Source organism: Desmodus rotundus, chromosome 10 (genome assembly GCF_022682495.2).
Source record: "Desmodus rotundus isolate HL8 chromosome 10, HLdesRot8A.1, whole genome shotgun sequence".
NCBI lineage: Eukaryota > Metazoa > Chordata > Mammalia > Chiroptera > Phyllostomidae > Desmodus > Desmodus rotundus.
In genome coordinates, this window is record NC_071396.1 from 46,679,517 (window position 1) to 46,698,922 (window position 19,406).

The 19,406-nt window shown below is 56.5% G+C and overlaps 1 protein-coding gene across 7 annotated transcripts in view; it reads left to right on the forward strand.

Moving 5' to 3' along the window:
- The first annotated feature begins 4,698 nt into the window (after window positions 1-4,698).
- JADE2 (jade family PHD finger 2) overlaps window positions 4,699-19,406 on the forward strand; it is a 49,095-nt gene continuing 34,387 nt past the window's right edge. Inside the window, exons 1-5 of one of the 7 annotated variants that reach the window (XM_024575010.4) lie at window positions 4,784-4,886; window positions 6,208-6,436; window positions 10,146-10,328; window positions 14,950-15,007; window positions 16,933-17,021. In XM_024575010.4, the coding sequence (XP_024430778.2) occupies window positions 14,950-15,007; window positions 16,933-17,021 (147 nt within the window). In that variant the 5' untranslated portion in view covers window positions 4,784-4,886; window positions 6,208-6,436; window positions 10,146-10,328. Of the gene's footprint in view, window positions 4,718-4,783; window positions 4,887-5,988; window positions 6,437-6,526; window positions 6,733-9,797; window positions 10,050-10,145; window positions 10,329-14,949; window positions 15,008-16,932; window positions 17,022-19,406 lie in introns of those variants that run through there. The other 6 variants (XM_045183847.3, XM_024575012.3, XM_024575009.4 and 3 more) reach the window with 6 other exon arrangements.

Genomic DNA, 19,406 nt, shown 5'->3' on the forward strand with positions numbered 1-19,406 from the left:
TGCTAACTCTTGGGAAGCAGCAAATGCGTTTCATTTTTCTCAGTATCTGTAGCATCCATCGCCATGCCTAGCACCTGGAAGATCCTCAACACAAATCATGTGAATTGAACTTCTACAAATACATGATTACCTGTCTCTATCAACATAAGCGCACAGGGGATATCTCCTTTTCAGGTAGACTCTTGGAACAGGCTATGACACTGTCAACTTCCCTCCTTTCTCTTGAACCCACCCAGTCAATTCGGTCGCGTCACTCCATCCACAAGGCTACTGTCAGCATCACCAGCGACCTCGGCCTGGCTGAGCCTGATGGTCAGCCGCCAGCCCTTATCTCACCTGACCCCTTGGCGGCGTGAGGCACGGGGCTCTCCTTTTTCCTGAAATTCCCTTCACCTGGCTTCCAGCACATTCGTCCCACCTCTCTGGATGCGGCTGCTTCTTTTTAATCTCCCCCGTCCCCCACTCTTGTTATAGTGGTAACATATACAGAACATAAAGTTTATTATTGTAACTATTTTGAAGTGTGCGGTTCAGGGACGCTAAGCACACTCACACTGGTGTGCAGCCATCGCCGCCTTCCCTCTCCCCTCCCCATGGACCGGTAACTCCCCACCGCCCCATCGCCTCCATCCCCAGTCCCTGGCTACCGCCACTCTACTTTCTGTCTCTGTGAATGTCACCACCCTAGATAGCTCACACAAGGGGGAATCATGCGGTATTTGTCTTCTCGGGACTGACATTTCACGTAGCACAGGGACCTCGAGGTTCCTCAGTGCTGTAGCATGTTGCAGAGTTCCCTTCCTTTTTAAAGATGAATCATACCCCACTGTATGTATCTACCACATACATGTTGCTCCTCCATCATCCGTCAGCGCACGCCTGCGTCGCTTCCAGGTTTTAGCTGTTGTGAATGATGCTGCCGTGAACGGGAGTGTCGAGATGCGTCTTCAAGACTCTGCTTTCAATCTTGGAGGAACACACCCAGACATGGAATTGCTGGGAGATACGCTTACTCCATTTTTTAATTTTTTGAGGAATGGCTGTTTTATTTTACATTCCCACCAACAATACACAAGGGCTCTAATTTCTCCACATCCTCACCGACCTTGTTTGTTTGTTTGTTTGTTTGTTTAACGGTAGCCATCCTCGTGAGCAGGCGGTGGCACCTCCCTGTAGTGCTGATCTGCATTTCCCTGTGATTAGCAGTGTCGACCATCGTTTTGTGTGCTTATTGGCCACTTGTATCTCTTCTCTGGAGGAAGGTCTGGATACTTCTTTTTCAACAACAGCTTGCGGAGTCCTCCCCGGGCAGAGTCCGAGGCACCACCCTTGGACCTTGGACCGCTTCTCTTTCTCCTCTCACTTCCTCAGTGATCTCAGACAGCCGTGTATCTTTAAGTCGCGTGCCCAGCTGACCACTCCCACATGATATCTCCAGTCCAGACCTGGCCCCTGAGCTGAGGCTGCCGTTTCTAGCTGCCTACGGCACGGCTGCACTTAGACGTCTAAAAGGCATCTCGAGCTTGCCCAGTCCAACGCTGAGCTCCTTATCTCCTTCCCCCAAACCTACGTCTTCCACAGTTTCCCATCTCAGTCCGTGGCAGCTCCATCTTTCCATCGGCCCAAAGCAAAACTCTAGTTCTCATCCTTTGCTTTCGTTTTTCTCACACCCCATCAACGACCCCTATCGAGCTATCTTCGCAATGTGTGCAGGAGTTCACCACCGGCCCTGCCACCACTGTAGTCCGAGTTATCATCACATCTTGGCTGGCTTATTTCAGTGACTGCTTCCTGGTCGTCCTGCGTCAGCCTGTCCCCCATCTAGCACCAGAGTAACCGTAAACTCCAGCGACAGATCACGCCACACTTCTGCTCAAAACTCTCCACATTACTCCTCGCAAAAGCCAAATTTCTAATCATTTGGCTAATAATACCTTATACAACTCTCCCTTGTACAGGCACATATTAAGCACCTTCTTGCCTCAGGGCCTTTGCACTTGCTGGTCTCTCTGTAGAAACAGTGGCTCTTGACCTTTCCTCATGCGCCGTGACCCCTGTGGCAGTCTGTGGTGTTTGTGGGCTCCTTCTGAGTATAATGTCTTCAAACCCATAAAAATGAATTACATAAATAATAAAGGAAACTAATTATATTGAAATACAACCCTCAAAATATTTTAAAATGTGTAAATAGCAATATATATTTCTTATTAACTCTAAATTACAAGAGTTAGCAGCATTTTGAAGCAGTGATGAGTATAATGATATTTTAAGATATTTTCAACAACTATAATGTGACATGAAAATATCTGTGATTTCTACTAGCAACAATGTCACAGGTGCTGCTAATATCCCTGTGATTTGCGGTCTGCATTTATAATCGAAGAACATGCTGAATTTTCATTAGTGAAAATATATATTTTTTCCCTTCTAAGATCACCACCCCCTGAATTCTATCCACAGATCCCTGGAGGGGGTGTGTGTGGACTCCAGGTTAAGAACCCTGGGCTCGGGATGCTCTTCCCCCATCAGCCCTCATGGCTCACCCCTTCACGTCCTTTACTCAAAAGCCACCTTCTCAGTGAGCTCTTCCCTGAGGGCTATATTGAAATTGCGTCCCCACAGTCCCTCATCGCCCTTTCCCACTTAATTTTTCTCCATAGCAATTACCTTCAAATATAATATATATTTTTTACTTTCTAAAAAAAAAGAAAAGTGTAGCTCCCTCCACTAGAAAGCGGATTCCATGAGAGCAGGCACTTTCGTCCGGCGCCCATGTGCCGCGTCCCCAGCCCATGAATGACACCGGGCAGACTGGAAGCTCTCAATAAATATTTGTTGAGGGGGAAAAAAAAAAGACTGATTATATCTCCAAGAACTCTATGCTTTCCATTTTTTTTCTGTGAAAAGTTAATGATTTGTGAGACTTGTAATAAACATTAAAGAGTTATAATTAGCTTTACGGTTACCGTTCTGTTAACATTTCCAAGGTTAACCTTAAACAGTAGCAGAGAGCTGTGGAAAGCCAAGGATTTTGATGGAGCTTCCAGTCCTAAACAAGAAGTATCTTCCAAGGACTTTTTAGGGGACATGGGTTATACCCAAACTCAGGGAAGCAGCTTGGAAGCAAAGTGCTGCCCATAAAGTTCTTTCTTACCTCTGTAGCCATCAGGCCCCCCGTCCACAATCAAGCCTACGATACGAATACTTTTTATTTCTGGTAAAATGGAAAACACAGGTTTCGAGGTCAGTTGGACCAGGTGCCAATTCTGTACCACTTGCTGGCTGTGTGACTGTGGGTGAGTGACTACCCCTCTCTGAATAGGTAAGAGGATGAAACGGGACGGCTCGCACAGCGTACAGCACAGAGCAGGTGCTCTGTCGATGGGCATTCCCTCCCTCTTGCGTCTCTCTAGGACACACTTCCACTGCTTGCCAGGGCTTGGGGGGTCCTGACGGCTAAGAGGAGCCTGTCCAGTCCGCTCCTTGCATGAAAATGCTCTGCAACGAGACCTAGCCAGAGTGGTCCCCTTGGACTGCACCCCCTAAATTGGCGCCTGCACTCCCACCTCAGATGTGTGGCTGAGGCTGACGTCTGGCCCTTGACCATGAAGCCCACCATCTGTCAGTTTCTCCTCCCAACTTTTGCCCACACTGGGAGATTGTGTGTTTGTTCTCAGAGACAGTGAGACAGGAATCACTGGCCCCCAGGTTTCCAGGGTGAAGAGCTTGCAGAGAGCACATTTACTCCTCCAAAATGTGGGCACCAGGGAAAGTGCTAACGTGCGCCGTGCGCCCTGAGCCGGGCCTTGTTTTACACACATAGCATGTATGTGTACGTACATGTGTGTATATGTGCACACATGGCCTTAGGAACCCAGCCACCACTCCGTTCCACAGACGAGGAAAAAGAGAGCCAGAGAGGAATTTACTTGTCCACATCAGCTTCTGAACTGAAGGGTCAGGATTAGAACCCAAGTATTTAGCCATTTTGTTACTCGCTCAAGGCCTGTCACCTCTGTGTAACCACTGAGCTTGGGGTTGGGCAGATCCTACCAACTGGCAACAGAGAGCTACCCGGGAGGTGATCCCCAGCCCCTCCATCTTGCCTGACAAGCCCTCCCAGACTGAGTGAAGGAGAGGAGATGTTGCACTGACTTCCTTTGAGCTCCTGTTTCTTCCTTGTTGCAAAAAGTGCTATTTCAGACCCATCACGTCCCTCTTGGTTGTGCAGACAATCAACCCCATCAGAAGATGTGTGTTACTATGAGTTTATTATTAGATTTATTTCTCCTATAAGCAAACGTGTTCACGACATCAGGAATCTTCTTAATTGTGACATAAATGTCACCATATGTAAATAGAATATTTATCTTCCCATGGAAGGGGGTGGAGGGGAGTGAAAGAATAACCAACCTTCAGTCTTGGAGAGGGGAGGTGGTTGCTGGCCCAGTTCATAACTCGACCAATGTGCCTTCAAAGTCAAAGGTAGCTGAAAAAATTATTGGATCATGTTTGAGGGCTGCCAAAAGGTAAGAGGAAGAAAAAGTTGGCAACGACGCTTGGGGATGTTGGGCCAGGTTCCCAGGTCTCCCCCACCCCCAAACCCCACCTGAGGCCAGACCACCTCCTTCCCAGCTGGGAGCATCCGGAGAGGGCTGCAGTTGCCTCTCACTCCTCCTCATCCAGGAGGCCAGCCCTGCTCCTTCCTCGAGAGAAGGTGAGCGCGGCGGGCACAACGGGTTGAGTGGGTGTGGCCCGCGGCTCCGGGAACAGACCCAAGGTCCCGCCACCGCTCGCGAGCCGCCCCACAGTCCGCCTGCTGGGCGAGCGCAAGCTCTTCTTCCAGAAACTGCAAGGATCCGAGCGCACTGTTTGTGCACCACAAGGTCAAGTCGGGAAGTGGAGCCGGAGGAGGAGGGGCGAGGAGGCAAAGGGTGGGGAGAGGGGCGACCCGCTTCCTCGCCTAGTGCCAGCCTTTGGAAGTTGCCCCTCGGTTTTTAACCCTTTAGGGGGAGTGGGAAGGACAACCAAGGGGAAGCTCCTCTGGGGCCAGGACGAGCAGCCAGCCAGCCACCCACCCATCACGGCGTTCCCCACCCCCCGGAAATGCGGGGCAGAGCTGGGTGCCAGGAGGCACCCGGGCGGGAGGAGGGGGCGATGAACCTGAGAGGGACCCTCTCCATGGACTGCCCCTCCTTTCTCGAGGTCGCCCACAATTTCAAGTTTTCCCCTGCCCGAGATGTTAGTTTCCAGCTGCTGTGGGTGGGGGAGGAGGGCCGCGCCCCCTCCCCCAGACTGGCGCGCGCCCCTCCCCTCCGCTCCTGCCAGCACTTTCTTCTCACTTCTGGCTCTGTAAAACGCCACGCGATTCATTCGATTCCCATTTTTAAACCAGCGATTCAGGAGCAGGGCCTAGGGCGAGGGTCTTCCAGCGCTGGAGCCCCGGGAGGCGGGTGCTCAGTGCAAACCTCGTTCCCTCCGCGAGTGTCGCCTTCAGGCTATTTGCAAAGAAACGTCTTTTTGACGCAGGGAAAAAATGGCAAATTTTAAGTACGTCATTAATATGGCGCCAAAAGATTTTTTTAAGTATAAGCTTGCTTTTTTTTTTTTTTTTTTTTAAGGTTGCGGGGGGCGCCGCCCGGGTCTGAGGCGAGAAGGGGGCGGGGTGTGAGCAGAAAGTGTGAGTGAGAGAGTGGAGGGGCGGGGTATGTGTGTGAGTGTGTGAAGTGTGAGCAGACCTGATGGGACTTGCACGGGCGCAGCCGCCGCTCGGGCCCAGCCCTGGGGACAGGGCGGGCGGGGGGCGCCCCAGAGCCCGTGGGAAGTCCGGGCTCGAGGTGCAGGCAGGCGGGCGGCCCGGCAGGGCACCCTCCCTCCCGAGGCCTGCAACGCTACCTGGACCCGCAGCTGAAGCCAAACAACTGGGCGCAGGGAGGGGGGGCGGGCGACGGGGGGTGTCAGGAGTGGAGATCTGACTGAATAAGAAAAAAGTGGCTACTCCCCCTCCCTTGCTCCTCCCGCCTGCCCCCACCCCCACCCCAACACATTTTTTTTCTAAAGAGATCACAAGGAAGTCTTGGTTTAAAAAGAAACAGAAACATACACAGGGGTTTGGTGAATGGTGCCGACCGCGGCCATCGCAGTTGGAGGCTATTTTGGGGGGGAGGGTGAGTAGCGTCCATGGAGTTACTTTGCGCCCACTCCTAGGTGGCAAGGGCTTGGGTCCCGTGGGCTGAACCGTCCCCGGCAGGGGTGCGGGAGCGGGGACGCCGCGGGCCCGCCACCTCCTTCGCCGCGACCCCGGATGGATGCGCGCCCCCCGCCCGCCCGCGCCGGCCCCAGGAGCTCCGGATTTCGGGAGCATCCTTCCCGCGCCGGCCCCTGCCGCGGCGCGTAGCCGAGGGCAGCGCCCCTCGGAAGGGCACCACGGAGCAAGGTAAGATCCAGCCCCCGGCGATGGGCCCTGCGCATCTCCACAGCGTTATTTTGTGTTTTTGCAACAGATCTGCCAGCGCTCCTCGCTCGCTCGCTCTCTCTCTCTCTCTCTCTCTCTCTCTCTAGCTCGCTCGCTCCCTCTCTCTCCTGCTGGCTGCCTGTTCTAGGAAGCCAGCGCGCGGGGGGAGGGGGGATGCACAGCACAGGAGAGAGATTGCGCATGTTGGTCAGTCGTGTTTTAAAGAGTACATTGCGGGGAGGCTGAGAGGGGCGCATGCAACAACAACTTTTGGAAGGGTGAGTTTGGCGACCTTCTTTATTAATGACTGCGGCAAAGCGCCCCCGGGCCGGCAAGGGGGCGCGGGCGGGCGGGGGCGCGCCGGGGCTGCAACTTGCCCCGCGGCTCCAGCCGGGCAGAGGGGCTGCGGCGGGAGACCAATGCTGAAGAGAGGTAGCGCGGCCGGGGACGAGGGTTGAGAGGAACGGGAGCTAACTGCCCTCCTGTCGCCCCGAGTTTCATTTTGTTGATACGCAGCACGTCCGGGCGCCGAACCGGGCTGAGCCGGTGCACATGACCCGCGCTGGGCTCACGTGCAGCCGGCCGGGTCCCAGACACCTTCCGGGGGCCACCGCCTCCGCCCTGTCGCCCCCTCTCTAGGCTGGGTGCACGCGGGCGCTGCACGCGGGGGCAGCATGCTCAGCTCCCGGGCGCGGAGGCTCTGCACAAATTAAGCAGTTTTTTGGAGGGGTGGGGGACGCCCTTTCCAGGTAAGTATGTAGGGTGCGCAGCCCCAGCCCGGGGGATGCGGGCTGGGTCAGGGGCAGCTCCCCCCTCCAGGGCTGCGCGGGAGTCCGGCGGGGGAGAAGCGCTGGGAGAGTGGAAATGTACCCGCGGCGGCCGGAGCGGCGGGTGCGCGCCCGCGGGGCGACGGCAGGGGGCGTGGCCCTTGTTTACCTTCTCCCAACTCAGCCGGTTCGCGTCCCGCTCCGGGGATGGTTCTGCAGTCCCTGGCCCTCCGCCTCCGCCCCTGCGCCCTGGGTGGTACCGGGAAGACGTAGGCAAGTGGCAGCCCCAGCCTGGACTTAACACACCCGACCCCCAAATGAGTGACACTGCAGCCCCCGCCCCCACCAAGCACCGCTGCAGTCCCTCTCCCGGATCCCCGGCCCGGCCCCGCCCCCGGCAGTGGCATCTTCCCGGCCTCACCTCCTTCCTCTCTTCCTCTCTCCCTCCCTCCTTCCCACCCACTCGCCTGCGCCTGCGGAGCGGCTCCCGCCCGCCTCCTCCCGCCTGTGTGCAGACTTGTGGCTCCCTCCGGTCCCTTCCCGCCCATCCTGGGCCCTAACACACCCTCTTCTCCAGGCCATGGCACGAGAGGGGGTCAGCCTGGCAATTAGTAGCTGTTATGTCTGAAAATGGGGATGTCTGTGAGGCAGGCAGGAAGGCTTCACTGTACCTTCCAGAGGCCCAGAACACCCCCCCCCAACACACACCCAGTTTCCTATCATACACAGTTGTCCACCCCCCAAGGGGCGCGGAGCCCTTACCCGCTTCACCTAAACCCCTTCCCCTGCCCCAGGCGTCCAGTCCACCTCCCGGCGCTGCCCTCGGCCCCAACCGCCTCTTGCCCTTCCTTGGCCTGGGCCGGAGCCCCCCGCAGCCACCTCCGGCTCCTCCTCCCCGCTCCCGCGGTCGGAATCACGCCGGCGCGCCTCCAGCCTGCTGTCCCGCGGACTGCCTCCAGGGGCAGGCTGGAGGCGCGTGCCATCCTTCACCCCCGCCCCCCCCTCCAACCCATAGCCTCTGCCACCCGCCGGGGCACTTGACTTTTTTTTCTTTTCTTTTCTTTTCTTTTTTCTTACCTTTTTGCTTCAAGTCTGGTGCCCGGGGCTAGTGGGGGCGGGAAGGGCCATGTTTCCCTTTGCCCGGTGCCAAGGGCACACTGCAGCCGGAAACTCTGGTCTCTGCAGATTTCCAAACCTTGCCCCTGAACTTAGCACACCCCTTCCCAACCCCTGCTCATGTGCAGGATTCTGAGACAGAGTTGCACCCAGAGGCTGAAACTCTGCAGGGGCGTCGTCAGGGGGCGTCATATTTGCACTCAGCATTGCCGAAGGGGCTGGGGAAGCGCTAAGTAGGCGTGCCTGGCTTCCCCTCTTACCTTAGCTGAAAGGGGAGGATCCCTGAGCTTTGAGCCCAGGCAAGCTGTCAGGAGGTCCCCTTGACGGTTCTGCTTGCAAACTGAGTCCCGGGCCCTGGGGGTGGTAGGGCCACCTGGCCCCTCTTCCCAGGGTGGCATTAACTCCTTTCACTGGTAAAATTCCCAGTAGGACATTTGGCAAAAGGACCTGACAGGGAACTGCCAACCAGGGCTGGCCCTGTTTCCTGGGTTCTCAGGGTGCTGGCTTCTCCCCTACCCTGACTTCCTCTCTCACCTCAGGGCCCCAAGTGAACGCACCATCCCTCCTGTCCCATCTTCCTGGGGCAGGTTGGGACCCGCCAGCAGAGGAGGAAAATAACAACAGAATAACTGTAAGGGGAAGGAATGAGTAATGAAGCCGACCCAGGCAGGGAGGAGGGCTTTCATGTTTAAGAGATGCTATTTGCTTTTTAGGTCACAGGCTGCAAAAACAGGCTTTGATCCAAAGTGGGCGAATAATTTATTGAGAAAGTTTGCATGGTAGAAAAAAAAGGGATGTTTGTTTGATCTGGAGCCCTCTTAGTTGTCCCAAGTGCTGTTGGCTGTTGTTTAGAGTGGAAAAGCATTTGGTTCCACAGCAAATGCCTCGCAGAGGGAAGTCCTCGCCCCAGGCAGCAGGGCTTGCAGGGAATGTTGGATGTGAAACTGTTTGGCCAAGGGTCTCCCCAGCACTTTTGGAGATGAAGTGTTTAAGGATAAAGTTGTTTGGGCTTGAGATGCAGCAAATGTTTCCAGAACGTTTCCCATCCAACATGCTTTTCCTTTCCCTAAATTGCCTGGCTGAATGGCCAGTAACACCGATCCAAGGGGCTGTCAGAAATCTCACTTAGCTTTTATGACAGGTGAGGTGGGACGGCTGGACCCCAGTCCCCAGATGCACCTCAGAGTGGAGGTTAGGCCTTTGAGGTCGGGGGAGGGGGTGGCTGGCAGGGTGTTCTGGTTAACTGATGTTCCGGTTAACAGGTGACAGTTGTCTCATGCCCGAGACCCAGGTCAGAGGCCTCCAGTCCAAATCCAGCCCAGTTCATGCAGCAGGCTCTTGGTGGGCCTCACGCTTCTCCCTTTAGTTCTCTAAGGGAAGGCCGGGTCAGAGCTGTGAGGAGGGGAGTACAACTTGCTTTCCCTGCCCTACACCTGGGACCCTTCCCATGTGTCTCAAAGCCTAGGAATCCAGGAAGGTTCCCGGCCAATCCGTGGGAACCTGGAGTAGCAGCCGCACTCGGGAGCGGTCGTCCTGTGCAGGGTCGCCCAGTGGGATGCGGTGCCTCATCTGGAGTCAGACCGCTTAGCTTTGAGTGCTGGCTGTGCAGTCACCAGCGTGCCAGTTACTCCGTGCCTCAGTTTCTTCATCTATAGATAGGGTTAATAACAGTACCTGCCATAAAGAAGACTAAACCCAAAGCCAGGCATGTGGTAAGCGCTTGATTAGTATTAGTCATTCTAACTATTATTATTAATGACCTGGAGAGGGTCCAAATGCAGCTTTGACCTTTGCTCTCTCCCCTTTAGGCTTGGCTGAAGAGCCACCCCCTTCTCTGAAGAAGGGGTCAGAAGGACCCTGCAGTTGCCAGTGGGCAGCCGTCTGTGGGAGCAAGCGGACTGAGCTTTGCCCTCTCTGAGGTGGAAAGTAGGGTGAGAGGTGCCGAAGGACCAAGTAGACAAAGCCCCTTTCACTCTCCCAGGATCCCCTTGGTATGTCCCCAGAACTGGGCCTGGAGGGTGGATGCGGGCCGCATGTTCTGGGGGAGCTGGGTGCACTCTGGGACACTTGGAATTGCAGGTGGGCAACGATGGGTGTCGGAGGAGAGGTCGGGCTTCCCTGTGCTCGGAGAAGCAAGGGCGAGGGTCTGCGTGCACAAAATCATTTCTGTAACGGCAGTTACTGCCCCCAAGAAGGCACTAACGTTAACGAGAGATAGGAAGGAGCGGGGCCCTCACCCCTGTTTAAAGCCGTTTAAGAGTAGCAGTTCTTGTTTTCTGAATGTCTGGCCTTCCCGACACAAGGAGGCTCTGAGGACAGGTTTTCCAGCCGAAATATCATTAAATTGTATTAGCATCTTATTACACACACGCCTTAGCGGTCTGCCTCAGACAGGGAGAGTTTTTGTTTCTCTTTGAAAGATTGTGTCTGGAATGGTAAATTGCCTGCCTGAGAGCCTCCCCCACTCCCCTTTTTTGAAGGAGGAAGACCAAATCCTGCTGTGTGTGGTGGCGGTCAGGGCAGGCCTGGTGGCCCCCAGAGAGGAGCGGCCAGAGGCCAGGTTGGGGTGTTTTAACTGCCTGGGGAGCGGCTGCAGTAGCAGGCCTGAAAGGCCCACTGTTCCCAGGGTCAGCTGGAAGGGCGTTAATGGAGGCCCGGGGTGTTTATTTGAGTTTATTTGCAGAGAGGTCTTTAAAGGGGGCTGGCACTGGGCATTGGTGCTTCAAGTCCAGACCTGAGGCCCCCACTAAGACCAGTGACCAGGGCTGCCAAGAAACATCTGCCACCAAACTGCTGCCCTATTACTGAGTTGACATTGAGCGTTAGCCAAGAGCCCAACCAAATAAAGAGTCCTGGAAAATGTGTGAGGTTAAGACGGGGAAGAGGGCTGTGAAAACAGGGCGAAATCTCGGGCTGGGGGGTTTGTTCCTGCGAGCTCCAGGCAGGCCCGCTGGGCTGTGTGGTCCCCACACTTCTAGAGGGAGGTGGCGAGAGATACCCTTGGCACTCTGCGTGTATCGAGCCCCTGTTAGGTGTTGGGTGCCGTGCAAGGAGGGCGCTGCGGCTCCAGCAGGGATCCAGACGGGCTCACTGTCGTGGACCATCCGTTCTGGAGGAGAAGGAGGAGGTTTAACCAGCAGATTAGCAAACAAATTGGGGCGGGTGCCCTGGAGACGCTGAATAACGGGCACTCTGCGTAGAACCCGTGACATTTCAGCGGAAGCCTGAGAAATGAAAAGTCAGACGAACTCTGGCTGCTGAGACCGTTACAGGCAGAGGGCACACGGGCTCTGTAGGGGTCCCAGAGCGCAGACGATGGGGCTCAAGGTGTCAGGAAATGCGAGGAGGCAGGGGTAGCTGGAAGGTGGGGGTAAGGGCTGCTGGGCAATGTGCACTTATGAAGGTACATGAGGGCCAGGTCACGTAGGGACGGTCTCATGGTCAGGGGCTTGAGTGTTACGCCTTGACCAGCAGGAAGCCTTTGAAAGATTTTAAATAGGGGCAAGACATGGTCTGATTTGTACTTTTTGAAGATCGTTCTGGCTGCTGCATGGGTCCTGGATTGTGAAGGAGCGATAGTGGCAGCTGGGAGGTCAGTGAGGAGTCCGGGCGGGAGACCAGAGGGCTTGGACCTGCCTGCTGGCAGGAGAAATGGGGCAAGGTGGGTGGGTTCATGGTGTGTTCTGCAGGGAGAGCCCACTGGACTTGCCAAGGGGTGGCTGTGGGGACGCTGCTGCGTTGGGGTGACCTTTTGAGACCCATGCTCCCAAAGGAGAGCTTCCTATCTGTGTCTCCTGCTGGGGACAGTGTGGGAGGTGCAAATGGAAGGAAAATGGACCTTTCATTCCTCCAGTCTCCCTTGTAGGTGGGAGGAATGTGCCTTGTGACACATCTCCCAGAGCAGACCTTGCTTGGGGAGAACTTGGAGGGGCCAGTGAAGAGGGAAAACCCAGAGGCCAAGATCAAATCTCAGCATCCCCCACCGCCACCTGTATTTGCAGTCAGTCTCAGACGTCAGCTTTGGTGAAGGAGTCCTCCCTGCCCCCCTTGCTAGGATGGATGGTGGAGGGTTCATGGGACAAAAGGCTGTCCTTCAGGGGAGACCAGGCCTCATCTGGGGCTTCATTAGCCACTGGCCGTGGAGGCTCACCTGAGGCAGGGAGGCCTTTGGAACAGACTTGGTTCAAAGGCGAGAAGCTTCACTCACCGACGGTGACTTTCCTCTGAAACCTAGTTGTTATTTCGATTAGGCCACCACCAGATCTGCTCCCTTAATAACACCCTGCCCAGGAGGACTCTGGGCTGTTTCACAGAGGGCGGGGTGGACAGGAACTGGCCGAGGGTTGGGTGTAGGTCTGCACACTGGCAGGTCCCGGGCAGCAGGACACGGCGTTATGAGAAGAGTGCTGGCAGTCAGGGGTCCTCGTATAGAGGACCTTCCCTGCTGTGCAACATCACTGCTGCCTCTGAGGAGCCCCCCAGGTGGGCACCGGTAGGAGGTCTCTACCTGGCCCAGGGCCGCCCATGGTATTGATAACCGACACCTCTGTGGAGAGCCAACCACTGTGCTCAGGGCTTTCTGCTGCTCTCATTTACTCTCACCAGCTGATTCTGGCCCAAAGACGTGTTTAGTTTGGCCCTCTCAAAGTGTTTTTAAAGTTCTGAATCAGTTGCCAACATTTTAAGTTCAGGAGCTTTATGTAAAAATCCAGATCCAGTGTGTGTCCTCAGGGAAGTATGTCTTTCCCATGGTCCCTGGTCTGGCGAGGGTGTGGCTTGTGCGCTGCGTGAGAGCCTGGCTTGGAAGTGCCCTTTTTGATAGAAATGAAGAGAAATGCAATTCCTGGACAGCCCACTGCAGGGGGGAGCAGGTGGGTGCCTTGGTAGCGCCTCTCCCCGACTCCTACCCGACCAGTAGGGTAGGCAAGATGCAGGTTAGCGTCAGGGCTTTGTTTAAACTCATTCTCAGACCCCGGAGGACAGCGGGGACGCGGCTGTGGGTGGTGGAGCATCACTGCCTGCACAAGCTCTGCTGCGCAGAGTGCACAGAAGCAGGGAGACGGCTAGAGGTCAAGAGCATGGTCTCTCAAATCAGGTTTCTTAAAAGCACTGCTATCTTGGGCAAGTCACTTCACCTGTTTGCTTTGCTTTCCTCATCTGCAAAAGGGAAGCAGCCTTCGTGCCCGCCTGTACCCAAGGTCTGTTCTGGGGGGCTCTGCAAGGTCCCTGTGTACCACGGTGTCCCCCCAGCCCGGGCGCAGTCAGTTGTCCCCGCCTCCCGGCCACCCATGCAGCTCATACTGCTGGGCATCCCTCTGTACCTGCACCCCTTCTGCAGAGCCCTTGTCTGTACCTTCAGACCTGGGCCCTACACAGACCCAGGGAACCTCTCTGTCATCCCGTCTCGCTGTCAGGGGACATGGTGGTGAGAAGCAAGTTCCTGGCTCAGGTCTAGTCCGATGCAGGTGGGCCCTTCTGGTCAGCTCAGAGGTCTGCAGGGCTGCATGCAGTAGGAGAAGGGGAACCCCAGGCCTGGCATGGACAGGCTTGGGGTGTTGGCAGGTAGCAGATAGGATCATAGGTGGGGCCGGGAACCTGATAGGCCCGCGGCTGGGGCTTTTCCCTGCTGACACTGGCTCCTTGTCATTTGCCATGAGCAGGGAGGCGGCCCAGGTTCCAGACTAACAGGAACAGGGTGGAAAGTGCTCTGGGCCTGAGACCCAGAGCAAGTTAGCAAGCCACTCGGAGTGCCCCCCTCTGAGAGGGGACAGGAGCAGACTCTGCCACCCAGGTCTCTGCGGGATTAGAGGGAATAGCGGGCGGGAAAGCGCTGCCAACCGGCAGGAGCTGATGGGGGCAGCTTGGTGCGGGCTTAGGGATCAGGCCAAGTGGATTCAAATCCGGGCTCAGCCAGTTACTAGCCGGACAAGGCACTGAGACTCCCCATTAAATGGAGCTAATAGCTCCCAACTCACCAGGTTGCTGGAAACTGGAGGCAGCTGAGATAGCATGAGGAGAGGAGTGAGCTGAGTGCGGGAGAGCTGCCCTTCTTAGCTTGAAGTTAAATACTGCAGTCTCTATAAAGTTGGGTTGTACTCTTACCTGGAGAAGGGCCCTAGGGGTGGGCGGGAACCCAGGACCAGTCACCCCTGGGCCTGGTGTGTCTCAGGGACCCAGCTTGGAGCCTCCTTGTCCCCACCCCCATCTCCACCCTCCTGGTCACCCCTTTCAGGATGTGTCCTCGGTGCTGACTGGGATGGCTTGTCCATAAACTCAGGCAGCATGGATCTCCTGGAAGAATCTGTCCCGTTACCTCTGCCCTCCCCTGCGAGGCACCAGCCGCAGCTTTTGGAAGGGGGTGGGTTCTCTGGTGGGCCTGGGTTTCCTCGAGAGGAAGCTGGTTCTCGGCAGGTCCTGTCATCTTAGACTCCCGCTCCTCTGAGGCTCTGGGCTCAGGAGATGGGAGGTGCAGCTTCTCCCCCCCTACCCCAGGGTGGGTTGGGAGGCGGTGGGGCAGGGTGATTGTGGGGAGGTAGGTTTCTGGTGATTTTCAGGGGGATGAAGGGTTTCCTAAGCCGCTATGAGTACAATGGGGCCTGCCTTTTGTTACAGATGGAAGAGAAGAGGCGAAAATACTCCATCAGCAGCGACAACTCTGACACCACTGACAGTAAGGCCTGCCGTCTGGGGCCCCTCCGGGGAAAGCCCATGAACAATCACCGGGCCCAGGGCCCGCGTGGGGAGAGGCTGTCTCGGTCTCAGTGGTGATGAAGGCGTAAATCAGACCAGGTCCCTCTGCTCCCGAGAAAGTGCCCACACCACCCTGGCCCCCAGGGCCTGGCGGTCCTCTTCATTCCACCCCCTCTACCCTGAAGGTCGCAGCCACACCTGTTTGGCTGTGGTGGGGACAGACCTGCTCCCTTCTGGGACTCTGCCTCTGTGGCTCTGGCTCCTGGGGCACGTCCCCTCCCTGTGGCCCTCCTGTCCAGTCAGGTCCCTAGAGGAGGCCTCCGCACGGCCCACAGAAAACCTGTCTTTGTTACAATTACCTGATAAGTATGGTTACCTAACAACTGGTAAGCTCCTTGTCCAGACGGGTCTTGTCTTGCTCGCTCCTCATCCCCAGCTCAATCTGGTGCGTCACAAGTGCCCAGAGTGTTTGCCGAAGAAAAATGAGTGAAGGGGTCTGACCTTCATGGGGTCTCAGTGATAGGCTCTCAGAGGTAGGCTAGTGTATGGGCTGAGGGTGTCCTTGGGATGTCTAGGGGTGGGGGTACAATGTCGAGGAGAAAATAGGGCTCCCTCTTCTGAGATTTGGGGGGCGGTGCAAGGTGAGAGCTTTTCTCTAGTAGTTGCAGGCAGCTCTTCTCAGCTGCCCCAGGAGCCTGGGCCAGGGCAGCCGGTTGGAGTAAAGAGTTCCACGCTGCCCTGTGTAGGAGAGACGAAGCCAGGAGGATCCCACCTAGTGGTGGAGGCTGGTGGAAGCCCAGGCTGAGGAAGAGGCTGCAGGGCCAGGGAGGCGGGGCCTGGAGCCCCACCGCCCCAGACCTCAGTTTGTTCACATATGTGATGAGTACCTGGGACTAAGGAGATGCCCAAGGACCCTTAGAACTCCCAAGATCCACACCTTCCCCCCAAGGGCCTGAGGCAGGTACACTAGGTCGGCGGGTTTGGTCCCAGTCCCCACCCCCCTCCTCTGGTCTCATTCACTGTCCTCTGGGGTCTGTTGGCTTAGCTTGGCTCTGGTGTCAAACCTGGCCAGCCCTTCCTCCCTGTGGCAGGAGATCACAGCATCCCGCCCTCTGCGGCTGTGACCACACTGCCTGTGGCCTGGCTCAGCAGAGCCAAGAAGAGCAGCATCTTCTCAACTTTACTGCCTGCAGAGGAACCCTTGAGGGCTCTGCACCTGCAAGGGGTGGGCGTCTGGGCCACTGAGCCCTGTAGCCGCATTGGATCCCGGCCAGGCTGATGCACATTCCCTTCTCAGCAGCCCTCCACCACTGTGCCCACCCACAGCTGCTGCCCCTTGGACTCAGAGGACGGAGGCCACAGCCCTGCCGTGCAGTGAGGGCCTGAGGCCCTCGTGACAGTGGCTGATGTGGCATTGTGTGCTGAGACTGCAGGCGTGATAGCCTCTAAGTCTCACAACCAGCCTTCGAAGGCGGGCCGTCAGTCTCCTGCCTCCCATTTTATGGAAGAGCACACTGAGGCTCAGAGAAACTAAGTTATTTGCCCAGAATGACAAGCTAGTAGGTCAGGGCTCAAGCCTGGTCTGTGGGTAGGTGGCTGTGCCATGCCTCTGTCTGCCCACTGGGCATCACACCCAGGAGGAAGCCGAGGACCCGAGAGGGCAAGGGACTTGCCATGGGTCACACAGGAAGCTAATACTGAGTGCTGAACACTGCCTTTTATTTCCCTAGCCCCTTCTGGTTGGTGAGTGGATCATTGGAGAGGCCCCGAGTGGGGACAGACCACCAGGTGCTCACAGCGAAGCCACCTCCTGCACCTTCAAGGACAGGCTTCCTGGCTTTCGGGGTGGGTGCGTGGTGTTCCTGGCCTTCCTGGGGCCCCTAATGGGCTGTGTTCTCTCTGCAGGTCACACTACATCTGCCTCAAGATGCTCCAAACTGCCCAGCAGCACCAAGCCGGGCTGGTCCCGGCAGAACGAGAAGAAGCCCTCGGAGGTGGGTAGTGACCAGTGTCCTAGAGAAAAAGTGAAGCAGGGATGGGGAAGCCAAGGAGCAGAGACCTGGGGAGAGTGAGCTCCATGGACGAGTGGGGGAAGCGCTCCTGGCAGAGGGCACAGCCGTCGCCGTGCCAGGCCAGTGTGGCTGAGTGGAATGAATGGGGAGTGTGGTGCCTCGTAGGTTATAAAGATGTTTCTATTGGTCTGAGCGTGAGAAGAAGCCTTTCCGGGATCATCAGCAGGGTAGTGACATGGTCTGGTGTTTTAACGAAAGGAAGTCCCACTGGCTGCCCGGAGAAGGGTTCGCTGGGGACACGGGCGGAAGCAGGACGGATTCTGTTGCAGTTGACCAGGAGTTGAACGATGCGATGGTGGCTTAGAGCCCAGCGGTGGCCGTGGAGTACCAAGCAATAGGAGGCAGGACACTTTGGAGGCCGAGCAAGGGTGACAGGATTGCTGATGTAGGGGTGAAGGGTGTGTCCTCAGAGTCACCCAGTTATCCTCTCCTTTTTAGGCCCAGTTCACATGCGTTTGCATTTTAAACCTTCCTTACTTTGGCCTGTGGCAGGTAGAGTGGCTTCTGGAGCTGCCAAGTGTTGGGGGTGGGGGTGAGGGGCCTAGAATTCCATCCTAGGGCCTCATCGCTCCCTCCTAGGTCTTCAGTGTCTTTTGCTGGGCACAGAAGAGGCCGAGGGAGCATTGAGCCTCTGAGAAGGTAGGGGTTTTGAATCGGGCCTTTAAGAGAGACATTGTCTGCAGCCTACCTACAGGGTAGCCAGGCACTGGGCTGGAGGCTTTAGGTTTTTAATCCTTAAAGGTGCCGGCCCAGAGTTCTCAGTCCTGTTATAATAAGGGTAATAATAAGGGTATAATAGAGGTTCCCAAAGTTATATAGCCAAGACCTGACATTTGGGGGGGCAACAGCGCCCAGGGTGGGAAGGCCCTTGGCTTGGGGTCGGGGTGTATCTCTGTTCTGAGCCTGGGCCCTCCTCTTCCCCCCCTAGGCCACAGGTTCGGTCTGGGTGCAGCGGGTCAATAGCCAGCCCCTAGGGGGGTCTTCCGGAGAAACTTGCATTTGAAAAAGGACTCCCCCCATCCTGGAGCTGGCGGAGCCTGGGACTCTCCCTTTGTGGGGAGTGGGGAGCCTTTGAGACCTGATGCCTCCCACACCCATCCCCCAACCTGTTGTTCCCTCTTAGCCCCGTGGAGGAGGGGTGGGAATGGAAGGAGACATCTCCAGGAATGCAGTCAGGACTGGACCGGAAGCTGGTGGGAGGATTCTGTTCTTGAGGCTCAGTGTCCTCCTGGACCAGCCCCACTCTGTTGGGCGGATGAGGAATGCCTAGGTGCACTGAGAAGTAGGCAGCAGAGTGCCAGGGCTGGGGACCCCTCCTCAGCTCCACTACTCCCTCTTCCCCCTGCCCAACATCTGGAGATCTGCAGGGGCTTCCCTGTTGTTACGATTAAATTAGTGAAACAATAGCTACCTTTGTGTGCCCTGCTGGCCCTGGAAGGGAGTGATTGTCACGCCCATTTTGGAGAAGAAGAACTTGCCCACTGCTTTCCGTGGCTATTCAGTTTGGAGAAAGGCAGAGAAGTTCTGGGGAGCTCTGGGGAGCTCCATCCTCCCTCCAGTACCAGTAGGAGGAGGGGCTGGCTGTCCGGGCAGAGATCCCAGGGGCTGGGCCACCGCTGACACCCAGGACAGGCTGGTGACTGGGAGGAAACAGGTGTCAATGCAGGTCGAGGAGAAAGAGTGATTTGCATGGGGCTGAAAATTCCCCTGCCTCTTGGGTTTTCCAGCTCAGAGCCTTTGAACCTAAAAATAGAGCCAGGCCATCGTGAGGGTGTAGGTGCCATGCTGGGCCCTTTCTGGGGACTGGCTGCACGTGGCCCTGCATCGGAGCACAGGAGGCCCCGCCTTCAGGTCCTGGGCTCCGGGAGGGCTGAGGAAGTCCCCCTCCCCCACACCCCCCCGCCTTGAACGATGGCCAAGGACAAGCTTCCCTCCCACAGAGGCTGGAGAGCAGCCTTCGAGGTTTCCCTCATCCCCTAAGTGAGGAGGCTGAGCCATCGCCACCATAAATTCCAAGCTATCCCGGGGCTGAGAGGAAACCGTCAATGAAAGCTTCCAAATTATTTGGCTCATGAGAAGGCGGAGATGGAAGTGAGGATTTGGCGGCAGAGAACGTTTGCACTAAATCTCGCTGGGCTGGAACCTTCTCTTTCTGTGATTGGTGTGGAGAGGAGCTCCTTTCCAGTCTGCTGGGCCTGGGGGCTGAGGGCCCTGTCCCCAAGAGAGTAAGAGGCCTATGGACGGGGTGGCTGTCAGGCTGGTCACAGGGTCTGCTCCCAGTCTAGCCCAAGTTCCCAACCAGGAATG